The sequence below is a fragment of the Pristiophorus japonicus genome, unplaced genomic scaffold (genome assembly GCF_044704955.1).
Source record: "Pristiophorus japonicus isolate sPriJap1 unplaced genomic scaffold, sPriJap1.hap1 HAP1_SCAFFOLD_26, whole genome shotgun sequence".
NCBI classification, from domain to species: domain Eukaryota; kingdom Metazoa; phylum Chordata; class Chondrichthyes; family Pristiophoridae; genus Pristiophorus; species Pristiophorus japonicus.
Genome location: NW_027252340.1, coordinates 1 through 14,848, shown reverse-complemented (window position 1 = coordinate 14,848; position 14,848 = coordinate 1). Strand labels below are relative to the sequence as shown.

Genomic DNA, 14,848 nt, shown 5'->3' with positions numbered 1-14,848 from the left:
TTGGTCCCTTAGAGGCTGAGGCAGGAGAAATTATTCTGGGGAATAAGGAAATGGCACAAATGTTAAACACATATTTTGTATCTCTCCTCACAGTAGAAGATGCAAAAAGAATACATGCAATGTTGGGGAACCAAGAGTCTAATGAGGGTGAGGAACTTAATGTAAATCATACAAGTAGAGAAAAAGTACTCGAGAAACTAATGGAACTAAAAACCGACAAAGCCCTTTGACCTGACGGCCTACAACCTCGGGTTTTAAAAGAGGTGGCAGCAGAGATAATGGATGCATGGTCTCTGGGAACAGTGCCCACTGTCTGAGATTCAGGGTACTGTATGGTCTCTGGGTACAGTGCCCACTGTCTGGGGTTGAATGCACTATATGGTCTCTGGGTACAATACCCACTGTGTGGGGTTCAGGCACTGTATGGTCTCTGGGTACAGTGCCCACTGTCTGGGGTTCAGGGCACTGTATGGTCTCTGGGTACAATGCCCAGTGTCTGGGGTTCAATGCACTGTATGGTCTCTGGGTACAATGCCCACTGTCTGGGGTTCAATGCACTGTATGGTCTCTGGGCACAGTGCCCACTGTCTGGGGTTTAGGGCACTGTATGGTCTCTGGGTACAGTGCCCACTGTCTGGGGTTGAATGCACTATATGGTCTCTGGGTACAATACCCACTGTGTGGGGTTCAGGCACTGTATGGTCTCTGGGTACAATGCCCAGTGTCTGGGGTTCAATGCACTGTATGGTCTCTGGGTACAATGCCCACTGTCTGGGGTTCAATGCACTGTATGGTCTCTGGGCACAGTGCCCACTGTCTGGGGTTTAGGGCACTGTATGGTCTCTGGGTACAGTGCCCACTGTCTGGGGTTCAGGACACTGTATGGTCTTTGGGTACAGTGCCCACTGTCTGGGGTTCAGGCACTATATGGTCTCTGGGTACAGTGCCCACTGTCTAGGGTTTAAAGGGCACCATATGGTCTATGGGTACAGTGCCCACTGTGAGGGGTTTAGGGCACTGTACATGTCTGGGTACATTACCTATCACACTCAGCAAACCTCACACCTACCGTGATAATGTCATTTTTACGGAATCCCAGCTCATCGTCATCATGGCGTTCGAAATCTAACAGCGCCTTGGCTCTGCGCCTTCGGTTACGGGACACGGCAACGTAGTTCTCATGGTCCTTCTGATGGCTCTCCATGGAGTAGTCTGCAGTCAGCTCCTGTTAAGGGAGAGACGGTTCACTCGCTTGCTTAGTACATACCTCAAACACAGCAGGTGAGGCACGGTGATGGGTGCATTTTGAGACACGAGGGATTTAGGGATGCGAGGAAACTCTGGGGTCGGTGGGCATGATCTAAACCTTGTACAGCTTACCTGGAATTTTACAGTAAAATATAGAATAACTTTAAAATATTTCACAATCTAGAGGCTACTTAACAAAATAAGGAATAAGAAATGGGCCACTGGGCACAAACAACTCTCTGTCCCTTGTCCAGAAAGCAACTGAACCCACCCACTATATCCCTACACCCCAGCTACCCAATATATCCGTTACCCTTTACCCTCACTCTCTGCTTTCTGTCTTGATGTCAGTGAGAAATCCATTGCTACTTGTCCTGACTCTGCATTCTCTGACCTTGTTCATCAGTCTATTATGGGGTACCTTATCGAAGGCCTTTTGAAAATCTAAATATATTACATCTACCACATTACCATTGTCTACTCTCTCTGTTACCTTGTGAGAAAATTCAATGAGTTTGGTCAAGCAAGACGTTCCCTTTTGAAATCCATGCTGACTATTCATTATTATAATTTTAGCTTGTAGATGTCCTTCTATTTTCTCCTTTAGTAAGGATTCCTTTATTTTCCCTACCACCGATGTTAAACTGACTGGTCGATAATTCCCTGGTCGTGTTCTATCCCCAGTCTTCAATACAGGTATTATGCAAGCTATCCGCTGGCCCTCTGCAACTATGCCCGTTCCCAATGATTTATTAAAGGGGTAGTAATACCTCTGCTGTCTCTTCCCTAGATTCTTTGAAAATGTGTGGATGCAATCCATCCGGACCAGGGGTTTATCCTCTTTGAGTTTGATTAGTTTATTTAATATATCCCCTCTTTTTATTTTAAATGTACTTATCTCATCATTCAATGTCCTGTCCACCTGTTCTATCTTCCTGGTAAATACTGAAGCAAAATAATGATTTAATATTTATGCCATCTCTCTATCGTTGCCTGTGGTATTATCCTGTCTATCCCTTAATGGCCCTAATCACATCAGAACCTTTCTTTTTTATTGAAAACTAGACGTGAGCAGTGTCTGGGTATGTGCATGTCTGGGTGTGCGCATGTCCGGGCGTGCGCGATCTATATCTGAAAAATATTTTACTATTTTATTTTATGTTCCTTGATAATTTAATTTCATAGTTCCTCTTTGTCTTCCCAATTGTTTTATTGACTTCTCTCCTATTCCTTGCAGGATAGCTCAGATGAATACGTGGCTTGAGCAGTGGTGCAGAAGGAAGGGATTCAAATTCCTGGGGCATTGGAACCGGTTCTGGGGGAGGTGGGACCAGTACAAACCGGACGGTCTGCACCTGGGCAGGACCGGAACCAATGTCCTAGGGGGGAGTGTTTGCTAGTGCTATTGGGGAGGGGTTAAAGTAATATGGCAGGGGGATGGGAACCTATGCAGGGAGACAGAGGGAAGTAGAATGGGGGCAGAAGCAAAAGCTAGAAAGAAAAAAAGTAAAAGTGGAGGGCAGAGAAACCCAAGGCAAAAATCAAAAAGAGCCACATTACAGCAAAATTCTAAAGAGGCAAAGTGTGTTAAAAAGACAAGCCTGAAGGCTCTGTGCCTCAATGCGAGAAGTATTCGTAATAATGTGGACGAATTAACTGCGCAGGCAGCAATTAACGAATATGATATAATTGGCATCACGGAGACATGGCTCCGGAGTGACCAAGGCTGGGAGCTCAACATCCAGGGGTATTCAACATTTAGGAAGGATAGACAGAAAGGAAAAGGAGGCGGGGTGGCATTGCTGGTTAAAGAGGAAATTAATGCAATTGTAAGGAAGGACATTAGCCTGGATGATGTGGACTCTGTATGGCTGGAGCTGCGGAATACCAAAAGGCAGAAAACGCTAGCGGGAGCTATGTACAGACCACCAAACAGTAGTAGTGAGGTTGGGGACAGCATCAAACAAGAAATTAGGGATGTGTGCAATAAAGGTACAGCAGTTATCATGGGCGACTTTAATCTACATATTGATTGGGCTAACCAAACTGGTAGCAATACAGTGGAGGAGGATTTCCTGGAGTGTATTAGGGATGCTTTTCTACACCAATGTATCGAGGAACCAACGAGAGCGCTGGCCATCCTCGACTGGGTGATGTGTAATGAGAAAGGACTAATTAGCAATCTTGTTGTGCGAGGCCTCTTGGGGAAGAGTGACCATAATATGGTAGAATTCTTTATTAAGATGGAGAGTGACACAGTTAATTCAGAGACTAGGGTCCTGAACTTGGGGAAAGGTAACTTCGATGGTATGAGATGTTAATTGGCTAGAATAGACTGGAAAGTGATATTTAAAGGGTTAACGGTGGATAGGCAATGGCAAACATTTAAAGATCACATGGATGAACTTCAATAATTGTACATCCCTGTCTGAAGTAAAAATAAAACGGGGAAGGTAGCTCAACCGTGGCTACAAGGGAAATTAAGGATAGTGTTAAATCCAAGGAAGAGGCATATAAATTGGCCAGAAAAAGCAGCAAACCTGAGGACTGGGAGAAATTTAGAATTCAGTAGAGGAGCACAATGGGTTCAATTAGGTGGGGGAAAATAGAGTATGAGAGGAAGCTTGCTGGGAACATAAAAACTGACTGCGAAAGCTTCTATAGATATGTAAAGAGAAAAAGATTAGTGAAGACAACCGTAGGTCCCTTGCAGTCAGATTCTGGTGAATTTATAATGGGGAACAAAGAAATGGCAGACCAGTTGAACAAATACTTTGCTTCTGTCTTCACGAAGTAAGACACAAATAACCTTCCAGAAATACGAGGGGACCGAGGGGCTAGTGAGAAGGAGGAACTGAAGGAAATCCTTATTAGGCAGGAAATTGATGAGATTGAAGATCGATAAATCCTCGGGGCCTGATAGTCTGCATCCCAGAATACTTATGGAGGTGGCCCGAGAAATAGTGGATGCATTGGTGATCATTTTCCAACAGTCTTTGGACTCTGGATCAGTTCCTATGGACTGGAGGGTAGCTAATGTAACACCACTTTTTAAAAAAGGAGAGAGAGAAAACAGCTAATTATAGACCGGTTAGCCTGACATCAATGGCGGGGAAAATGTTGGAATCAATTATTAAGGATGAAAAGCAGCGCATTTGGAAAGCAGTGACAGGATCGGTCCAAGTCAGCATGGATTTATGAAAGGGAAATCATGCTCGACAAACCTTCTCGAATTTTTTGAGGATGTAACTAGTAGAGTGGACAAGGAAGAACCAGTGGATGTGATGTATTTGGACTTTCAAAAGGCTTTTGACAAGGTCCCACACAAGAGACTGGTGTGCAAAATTAAAGCATATGGTACTGGGGGTAATGTACTGGCGTGGATAGAGAACTGGTTGGCAGATAGGAAGCAGAGAGTCGGGATAAACGGGTCCTTTTCAGAATGGCAGGCAGTGACTAGTGGGGTGCCGCAGGGCTCAGTGCTGGGACCCCAGCTCTTTACAATATACATCAATGATTTAGATGAAGGAATTGAGTGCAGATGACACTAAGTTTGCAGATGACACTAAGCTGGGTGGCGTTGTGAGCTGTGAGGATGATGCTAAGAGGCTGCAGGGTGACTTGGACAGGTTAGGTGAGTGGGCAAATGCATGGCAGATGCAGTATAATGTGAATAAATGTGAGGTTATCCACTTTGGTAGCAAAAACATGGTACATCAGTCATTGAAAGTTGGCGTGCAGTTACAGCAGGCGGTGGAGAAGGCAAATGGTATGTTGCCCTTCATAGCTAGGGGATTTGAGTATAGGAGCAGGGAGGTCTTACTGCCTTGGTGAGGCCTCACCTGGAATATTGTGTTCAGTTTTGGTCTCCTAATCTGAGGAAGGAAATTCTTGTTATTGAGGAAGTGCAGCGAAGGTTCACCACACTGATTCCTGGGATGGCAGGACTGACATATGAGGAGAGACTGGATCAACTGGGCCTGTATACACTGGAGTTTAGAAGAATGAGCGGGGATCTCATAGAAACATATAAAATTCTGACAGGACTGGACAGGTTAGATGCAGGAAGAATGCTCCCGATGTTGGGGAAGTTCAGAACCAGGGGACATAGTCTAAGGATGAGGGGTAAGCCATTTAGGACTGAGATGAGGAGAAACTTCTTCACTCAGAGTTGTTAACCTGTGGAAATCCCTGCCGGAGAGAGTTGCTGATGCCAGTTCATTTGAATATATTGAAGAGGGAGTTAGATATGGCCCTTACGGCTAAAGGGATCAAGGGGTATGGAGAGAAAGCAGGAAAGGGGTACTGAGGTGAATGATCAGCCATGATCTTATTGAATGGTGGTGCAGGCTCGAAGGGCTGAATGGCCTACTCCTGCACCTATTTTCTATGTTTCTATCTCTTCCCTGCTATGTACTTAATGTATGCCTCTTTCCTTACCCTCAATTGTTCTCTTATTACTTTAATGATCCATTGAGATCCATTAGTGTTTAGTTTATTCTTTCATTTTAGCGGAATATATTGTTCTTGCACTATGTTGAACACCGTTTTAAATGTTTCCCATTGCTGTAGTACATCGTGGTTTGTCCTTTCCATAATGGTGATCCCATGTCTATCCGCTGCCTTGTTCACGTTTATCATTCCCTCTTTGCTCTTGTAGATTGTGCTCCCTTTATACAACCTGAAAATCTATTGGCCTTTTTACGCCTTTATATCCGTCTGCACTTGCACGGTGAAGAAATTACACAATCTTCAGCATCTTTGCAATGTCTCTATTCTCCGTTACAAGCCAGACACTCTCGCGGTTTGTGGTTATTAGTCGCTCTCGGAAGCAGCATGACCACCTTGCTTCTGATGAGAAGACACACTGTCCTATAACTACTGTACAAGAGCAGAACTCAAGGGGTAACCATATTCACCCCTTCAGACCTGAACCTGATATTCAGATCAATATTCATAAAACTTGAAGAATGGCCATGTAATTCGCAAAAGAACTTCAATATGGACAAGTGTGAGGTTATACATTTTGGTAGGAAGAATAAGGAGGCCTCATAGTGCTTGGATAATAAATGTCTAAATGGGGTAGAGGAGCAAAGGGAGCTGGGGGTACAGATTCACACATCACAAAGTAGCAACACAGGTCAGCAAAGCACTGGCGTTCATTTCTCGAGGGACAGAACTGAAAAGCAGGGAAGTTATGTTAAACTTGTATGGAACCTTGGTTAGACCACACAGTATATTGTGAACAGTTCTGGACTTCATATTATAAAAAGGATCTAGAAGCACTGGAGATGGTGCAAAAAATATTGACTAGATTGATACCAGAACTGAGAGGTTATACCTATCAGGAAAGGTTGAAGCGGCTGTGGCTCTTCTCTAGAAACGAGAATACTGAAGAGAGAAGGCGTCAAATGGTACATTGGCCTTCATAGTGAGAGAATTTGAGTATAGGAGCAGGGAGGTCTTACTGCAGTTGTACAGGGCCTTAGTGAGGCCTCACCTGGAATATTCTGTTCAGTTTTGGTCTCCTAATCTGAGGAAGGACGTTCTTGCTATTGAGGGAGTGCAGCGAAGGTTTACTAGACTGATTCCAGGGATGGCTGGACTGTCATATGAGGAGAGACTGGATCAACTGGGCTTGTATTCAATGAAATTTAGAAGAATGAGAGGGGATCTCAGAGAAACATATAAAATTCTGACGGGACTGGACAGGTTAGATGCAGGAAGAATGTTCCCGATGTTTTTGGAAGTCCAGAACCAGGGGACACAGTCTAAGGATAAGAGGTAAGCCATTTAGGATTGAGATGAGGAGAAACTTCTTCACTCAGAGTTGTGAACATGTGGAATTCTCTACCACAGAAAGTTGTTGAGGCCAGTTCATTGGATATATTCAAGAGGGAGTTAGGTATGGCCCTTACGGCTAAAGGGATCAAGGGGTATGGAGAGAAAGCAGGAATGGTGTTCTGAAGTTCCATGATCAGCCATGATCATGTTGAATGGTGGTGCAGGCTCGAAGGGCCGAATGGCCTATTCCTGCACCTATTTTCTATGTTTCTATGAAAAGAGTGACCTGATAAAGGTCTTTAAGATAGGGTAGACGTAGAGAAGGTGTTTCCACTTGCCAGGGAGACCAGTACATGGGCCCATAAATGTAAGATAGTCACTAATAAATCTAGTAGGGAATTCAGGAGAAACTTTACGCAGAGAGTGGTTAGAACACAGAACACGCTACCACAAGGACTGGTTGAGGCGAATACAATAGATGAATTCAAGCGGAAGCTGGATAAGTACGAGCGAGAAAGGAACAGAAAGATATGTTGATGTGGTTCAATGAAGAAGGGTGGGAGGAGTCTGGTGTGGGGCATAAACAGTGGCTCAGACCAGTCGCCTGTCTCTGTGTGGTAAATACTTCATCATATCTCCAAAAGCCAACTCACTGGCCACAAGGTGCCGTTAGGACTCATACGCATCATTAAACAGATTCATTTCATAACAAGGCAACATTTATCGTCAGATTCGCTTAGTTCAATTTATTTTTGCATAATAATACAGAATGAAGAATATGCCACTCTTCTCTGTATCAGTGGGTCATGTTACTTTATTTAAAGGGTCTTCAAACTATTCTCCAGCATTTCCAGTACTTCTGTGAAGGCCCTCACAGCATTCCCTTTAACAAGACTGCCAGCATGTAGGTCTTGGTGCACTTTGTTCCCATAACCACAGGAATTGGAGCTTAGTTTGTGACTCCTCTCCTGTCCAGGGATTGGCCAAGGCAGCCACAAAAAACCTTTGGCATGCCCCCGCCTTCTGAACACCAGATTAATGCAAAGCTCAACAGAAAGGGACCGAGTGTAATGTAGCCAAGTTTGCTGATGATACAAAGATGGGTGGGAAAGCAAATTGTGAGGAGGACACAAAAAATCTGCAAAGAAATATAGACAGGCTAAGTGAGTGGGCAAAAATTTGGCAGATGGAGTATAATGTGCAAAAATGTGAGGTTATCCACTTTGGCAGAAATAATAGAAAAGCAAATTATACTTTAAATGGAGAAAAATTTCCAAGTGCTGCAGTACAGAAGGACCTGGGGGCCCTTGTAGATGAAACACAATGTTAGTATGCAGGTATAGCAAGTAATCAGGAAGGCAAATGGTATGTTGGCCTTAATAGAAACATAGAAAATAGGTGCAGGAGTAGGCCATTCAGCCCTTCGAGCCTGCACCACCATTCAATAAGATCATGGCTGATCATTCCCTCAGTACCCCTTTCCTGCTTTCTCTCCATACTCCTTGATCCCCTTAACCGTAAGGGCCATATCTAACTCTCTCTTGAATATATCCAATGAACTGGCATCAACAACTCTCTGCGGCAGGGAATTCCACAGGTTAACAACTCTCTGAGTGAAGAAGTTTCTCCTCATCTCAGTCCTAAATGGCCTACCCCTTATCTTAAGACTGTGTCCCCTGGTTCTGGACTTCCCCAACATCGGGAACGTTCTTCCCGCATCTAACCTGTCCAGTCCCGTCAGAATCTTATACGTTTCTATGAGATCCCCTCTCATCCTTCTAAACTCCAGTGAATAAAGGCCCAGTTGATCCAGTCTCTCCTCATATGACAGTCCAGCCATCCCTGGAATCAGTCTGGTGAACCTTTGCTGCACTCCCTCAATAGCAAGAACGTCCTTCCTCAGATTAGGAGACCAAAACTGAACAGAATATTCCAGGTGAGGCCTCACTAAGGCCCTGTACAACTGCAGTAAGACCTCCCTGCTCCTATACTCAAATCCCCTAGCTATGAAGGCTAACGTACCATTTGCCTTCTTCACCGCCTGCTGTACCTGCATGCCAACTTTCAATGACTGATGAACCATGACATCCAGGTCTCGTTGCACCTCCCCTTTTCTTAATCTGCTGCCATTCAGATAATATTCTGCCTTCGTGTTTTTGCCCCCAAGATGGATAACCTCACATTTATCCACATTATACTGCATCTGCCATGCATTTGCCCACTCACCTAACCTGTCCAAGTCACCCTGAGGCCTCTTAGCATCCTCCTCACAGCTCACACCGCCACCCAGTTTAGTGTCATCTGCAAACCTGGAGATATTACACTCAATTCCTTCATCTAAATCATTGATGTATATTGTAAAGAGCTGGGGTCCCAGCACTGAGCCCTGCGGTACCCCATTGGTCACTGCCTGCCATTCTGAAAAGGACCCGTTTATCCCGACTCTCTGCTTCCTGTCTGCCAACCAGTTCTCTACCACATCAGTACATTACCCCCAATACCACGCGCTTTAATTTTGCACACCAATCTCTTGTGCAGGGCCTTGTCAAAATCCTTTTGAAAGTCCAAATACACCACATCCACTGGTTCTCCCTTGTCCACTCTGCTAGTCAAAAAATTCTAGAAGATTCGTCAAGCATGATTTCCCTTTCATAAATCCATGCTGACTTGGACCGATCCTGTCACTGCTTTCCAAATGTGCTGCTATTTCAGCCTTAATGATTGATTCCAACATTTTACCACTATTGATGTCAGGCTAACCGGTCTATAATTACCCGTTTTCTCTCTCCCTCCTTTTTTAAAAAGTGGTGTTACATTAGCTACCCTCCAGTCCATAGGAACTGATCCAGAGTCAATAGACTGTTGGAAAATGATCACCAATGCATCCACTATTTCTAGGGCCACTTATTTAAGTACTCTGGGATGCAGACTATCAGTCCCCGGGGATTTATCGGCCTTCAATCCCATCAATTTCCTTAGCACAATTTCCCGCCTAATAAGGATATCCTTCAGTTCCTCCTTCTCACTAGACCCACTGTCCCCTAGTACATTCGGAAGGTTATTTGTGTCTTGCCTCGTGAAGACAGAACCGAAGTATTAGTTCAATTGGTCTGCCATTTTCTGTACCCCATTATAAAATCATTTGAATCTGACTGCAAGGGACATACGTTTGTCTTCACTAATCTGTTTCTCTTCACATATTTATTAAAGCTTTGGCTCAGTTTTTATGTTCCCTGCAAGCTTCCTCTCGTACTCTATTTTCCCCCTCTTAATTAAACCCTTAGTCCTCCTCTGTTGAATTCGAAATTTCTCCCAGTCCTCAGGTTTGTTGCTTTTTCTAGCCAATTTATATGCCTCTTCCTTGGTTTTAACACTATCCTTAATTTTCCTTGTTAGCCACGGTTGAGCCACCTTCCCCGTTTTATTTTTACTCCAGACAGGGATGTACAATTGCTGAAGTTCATCCATGTGATCTTTAAATGTTTGCCATTACTTATCCACCGTCAACCCTTTAAGTATCCTTTGCCAGTCTATTCTCGCCAATTCACGCCTCATACCGTCGAAGTTACCTTTTCCTTAAGTTCAGGACCCTAGTTTCCGAATTAACTGTATCACTCTCCATTTTAATAAAGAATTCTACCATATTATGGTCACTCTTCCCCAAGGGGCCTCGCACAACAAGATTGCTAATTAGTCCCTTCTCATTACATATCACCCAGTCTTGGATGGCCAGCTGTCTAGTTGGTTCCTCGACATATTGGTCCAGAAAACCATCCCTAATACACCCCAGGAAATCCTCCTCCACCGCATTGCTGCCAGTTTGGTTAGCCCAATCAATATGTAGATTAAAGTCGCCCATGATAACTGCTGTACCTTTATTGCACACATCCCTTATTTCTTGTTTGATGCTGTCCCCAATCTCACTACTACTATTTGGTGGTCTGTATACAACTCCCACTAGCGTTTTCTGCCCTTTGGTATTCCGCAGCTCCACCCATACCGATTCCACATCATCCAGGCTAATGTCCCTCCTTACTATTGCATTAATTACCTCTTTAACCAGCCATGCCACCCCGCCTCCTTTTCCTCTCTGCCTATCCTTCCAAATGTTGAACACCCCTGGATATTGATTTCCCAGCCTTGGTCACCCTGGAGCCATGTCTCCGTGATGCCCATTACAACATATCCGTTAACTGCTGCCTGTGCAGTTAATTCGTCCACCTTATTCTGAATACTCCTCGCATTGAGGCACAGAGCCTTCAGGCTTGTCGTTCTAACACACTTTGCCCTTTTTTTGCCTTGGGTTTCTCTGCCCTCCACTTTTATTATTCTCCTTTCTATCTTTTGCTTCTGCTTCCATTTTATTTCCCTCTGTCTCCCTGCATAGGTTCCCATCCCCCTGCCATGTTAGTTTAACTCCTCCCCAACAGCACTAGCAAACACTCCCCCTAGGACATTGGTTCCGGTCCTGCCCTGCCCAGGTGCAGACCGTCCGGTTTGTACTGGTCCCACCTCCCCCAGAACCAGTTCCAATGTCCCAGGAATTTGAATCCCTCCCTTTTGCACCACTCCTCAAGCCACATATTCATCTGGGCTATCCTACGATTACTACTCTGACTAGCACGTGGCACTGGTAGCAATCCTGAGATTAGTACTTTTGAGGTCCTACTTTTTAAATTTAGCTCCTAGCTCCCTAAATTCGTCTTGTAGGACCTCATCCCGTTTTTTACCTATATCGTTGGTACCTATGTGCACCACGTCAACTGGCTGTTCACCCTCCCTTTTCAGAATGTCCTGCACCCGCTCCGAGACATCCTTGACCCTTGCACCAGGGAGGCAACATACCATCCTGGAGTCTCGATTGCGGCCGCAGAAACGCCTATCTATTCTCCTTACAATCGAATCCCCTATCACTATAGCAAGGGGGATTGAGTATAAAAGCAGAGAAGTCCTGCTACAACTGTACAGGGTATTGGTGAGGCCACACTTGAAGTACGGTGTACAGTGTTGGTCTCTGTATTTAAAGAAGGATATACCTGCATTGGAGGCTGTTCAGAGAAGGTTCACTAGGTTGATTCTGGAGATGAGGGGGCTGATTTATGAAGATAGGTTGGGCCTATACATATTGGAGTTCAGAAGAATGAGGTGTGATCTTATTGAAACATATAAAATAATGAGGCAGCTCGACAAGGTGTATGCAGAGAGAATATTTCCACTCATAGGGGAAACTAAAACTAGGGGACATAGTCTTAGAATAAGGGGCCCAATTAAAACTGAGATGAGGAGAAATTTCTTCTCTCAGAGGGTTGTAAATCTGTGGAATTCTCTGCCCTAGAGGCTGGGTCATTAAGGCGGAGACAGACAGATTTTTGAGCGATAAGGGAGTAAGGGGTTATGGGGAGCGGGCAGGGGAGTGGAGCTGAGTCCATGATCGGATCAACCATGATCTTATTAAATGGCGGAGCAGGCTCGAGGGGTGTACTCCTGCTATTTCTTATGTTCTTACTCCATCCTCCAAATGGTTTTTGGGAGCCCTGGGATATTTCTCCCACTTAGTGTCCAATATAACAGCATTGATATGACTTTAGTACCCACCCTGCAAACGCCTGCAGACTCTGACCTCTCTGGGCAAGGTAATCAGCTTTAAAACAGGAAAGTCTTATTCTTCATTTCTCTTCCCACAATCCACTCCCTCTCAGTTATCTGCAATAAAATTCATACATCAGCAAACTCCAAGATTCTGCTCCTTAGGCCCGAGTCCAAATATACTGAAGACAGACCCCAAGCGTATACACTACTAACACTCATCCAATGAGTACTAACCATTTATCCGTGTCCCGACACTTTAGACACATTTCTCAAGTTACAGCCGATTGAAATATTCCCTGTCCAATTCTCTATCCAAGCTGCCACATGACTTCTGAAACCATCCACCTCAATCTGCAATAAGCCTGCTGTAAGACATCATCATCAAATGTTTTTCAAATCCAATCCACATCTTCAAAAAACTCTACACTCAAAAAATGCTATTAAATCCATCAATCAGGTATCTCCACAGCCCCCTCCAAAGGCGATAAACTCACGTCTTTAACTTTCCTCAGAACTTGGGGCATAACTTTATTTACATACAAGGCCTATTTAAGAGAAGAAATTAGTCTGACCAGGAATTTCTTTAACTTTATTTAAAAAAATGCTAATTCCATTTTGGGCATGGAGACAAAGGTATGGACTTTCCCACCACATCTCACCCCTCTGCCCACTTGGTCAACAGATTGAGACAGATTCCCCCACCGCCCCTCCCCTCAGGGCAATGGGTCGGGACTTCCCCACCGCCCCTCCCCTCAGGACAATGGGTCGGGACTCCCCCACCGCCCCTCCCCTCAGGGCAATGGGTCGGGACTCCCCCACCGCCCCTCCCCTCAGGACAATGGATCGGGACTCCCCCACCTCCCCTCCCCGCAGGACAATGGATCGGGACTCCCCCACCGCCCCTCCCCTCAGGACAATGGATCGGGACTCCCCCACCGCCCCTCCCCTCAGGACAATGGGTCAGGACTCACCCACTGCCCCTCCCCTCAGGACAATGGATCGGGACTCCCCCACCGCGCCTCCCCTCAGGACAATGGGTCAGGACTCGCCCACTGCCCCTCCCCTCAGGACAATGGTTCGGGACTACCCCACCGCCCCTCCCCTCAGGACAATGGATCGGGATTCCCCCACCGCCCCTCCCCTCAGGGCAATGGGTCGGGACTTCCCCACCGCCCCTCCCCTCAGGGCAATGGGTCGGGACTACCCCACAGCCCCTCCCCTCAGGGCAATGGGTCGGGACTACCCCACCGCCCCTCCCCTCAGGACAATGGATCGGGACTCGCCCACTGCCCCTCCCCTCAGGGCAATGGGTCGGGACTATCCCACCGCCCCTCCCCTCAGGGCAATGGGTCGGGACTACCCCACAGCCCCTCCCCTCAGGACAATGGATCGGGACTACCCCACCGCCCCTCCCCTCAGGACAATGGGTCGGGACTCCCCCACCGCCCCTCCTCTCAGGACAATGGGTCGGGACTCCCCCACCGCCCCTCCCCTCAGGACAGTAGGTCGGGACTCCCCCACCGCCCCTCCCCTCAGGGCAATGGGTCGGGACTACCCCACCGCCCCTCCCCTCAGGGCAATGGGTCGGGACTACCCCACCCCACCTCCCCCAAGCCTCTCCATGGGGATAGTAGGTGTGGAGCAAGTTCCTGGTTAGGACCCCCTGGTGATAGGGAGAGGAGACTCCAAACTGGTCCAGACTATGGGAAGTCGCACTACAAGCTGCAAAGACATAGCCTCCCCTACTTCTGCCTTGCTTGGTGCGTCTATCAGTATACACCTTGGGATATATGCTGCTCGCTGTGGCAGCTGCTGTTATGGAGGCAGAGCTGTGGTGTGGCTGTGTATCGCGCGGCTGGTTTTCCTTTGCCATTCACTCACAATGCTGCAATTTTTGGGGTCCAGGCACTGAAAGTGTCGAGCTACTTGCAGAATGGCTTCTCGTAAATCTGCTACCACCTCAGTCTGTTTAATGTTTTTTGCCTTCAGTGCCTCAGCATCTTCATTGTCACCTGTCAATGAGAGAGTAAGAAAGAATATGAAAGGAAGCGAGTGAGTGAGCGCGAGTGAGCAGGGCAAGTGAAGCACGTCAGCCAACAATTGGGCGAATAGCACGCTTTAAACACCAAAAGGATGTGCCTGGAAGGCCGGTCAATATACCTCACTTTGCACCTGCTCACTCTTCATTACCTCATCAGGAGTCTTCCCATTGATCAGTGAGCTGCTC

At 46.2% G+C, this 14,848-nt stretch overlaps 1 protein-coding gene across 1 annotated transcript in view; it reads right to left on the bottom strand.

Moving 5' to 3' along the window:
- Window positions 1-14,633, bottom strand: part of LOC139247163 (small G protein signaling modulator 3-like) — a gene marked incomplete at both ends in the record, with an annotated part of 65,668 nt that extends 51,035 nt beyond the window's left edge. The window contains 2 exons of the mRNA XM_070871552.1: window positions 1,070-1,225; window positions 14,503-14,633. Of these exons, the coding sequence (XP_070727653.1) occupies window positions 1,070-1,225; window positions 14,503-14,633 (287 nt within the window). The remainder of the gene's footprint in view (window positions 1-1,069; window positions 1,226-14,502) is intronic.
- Between the last annotated feature and the right edge of the window lie 215 nt (window positions 14,634-14,848).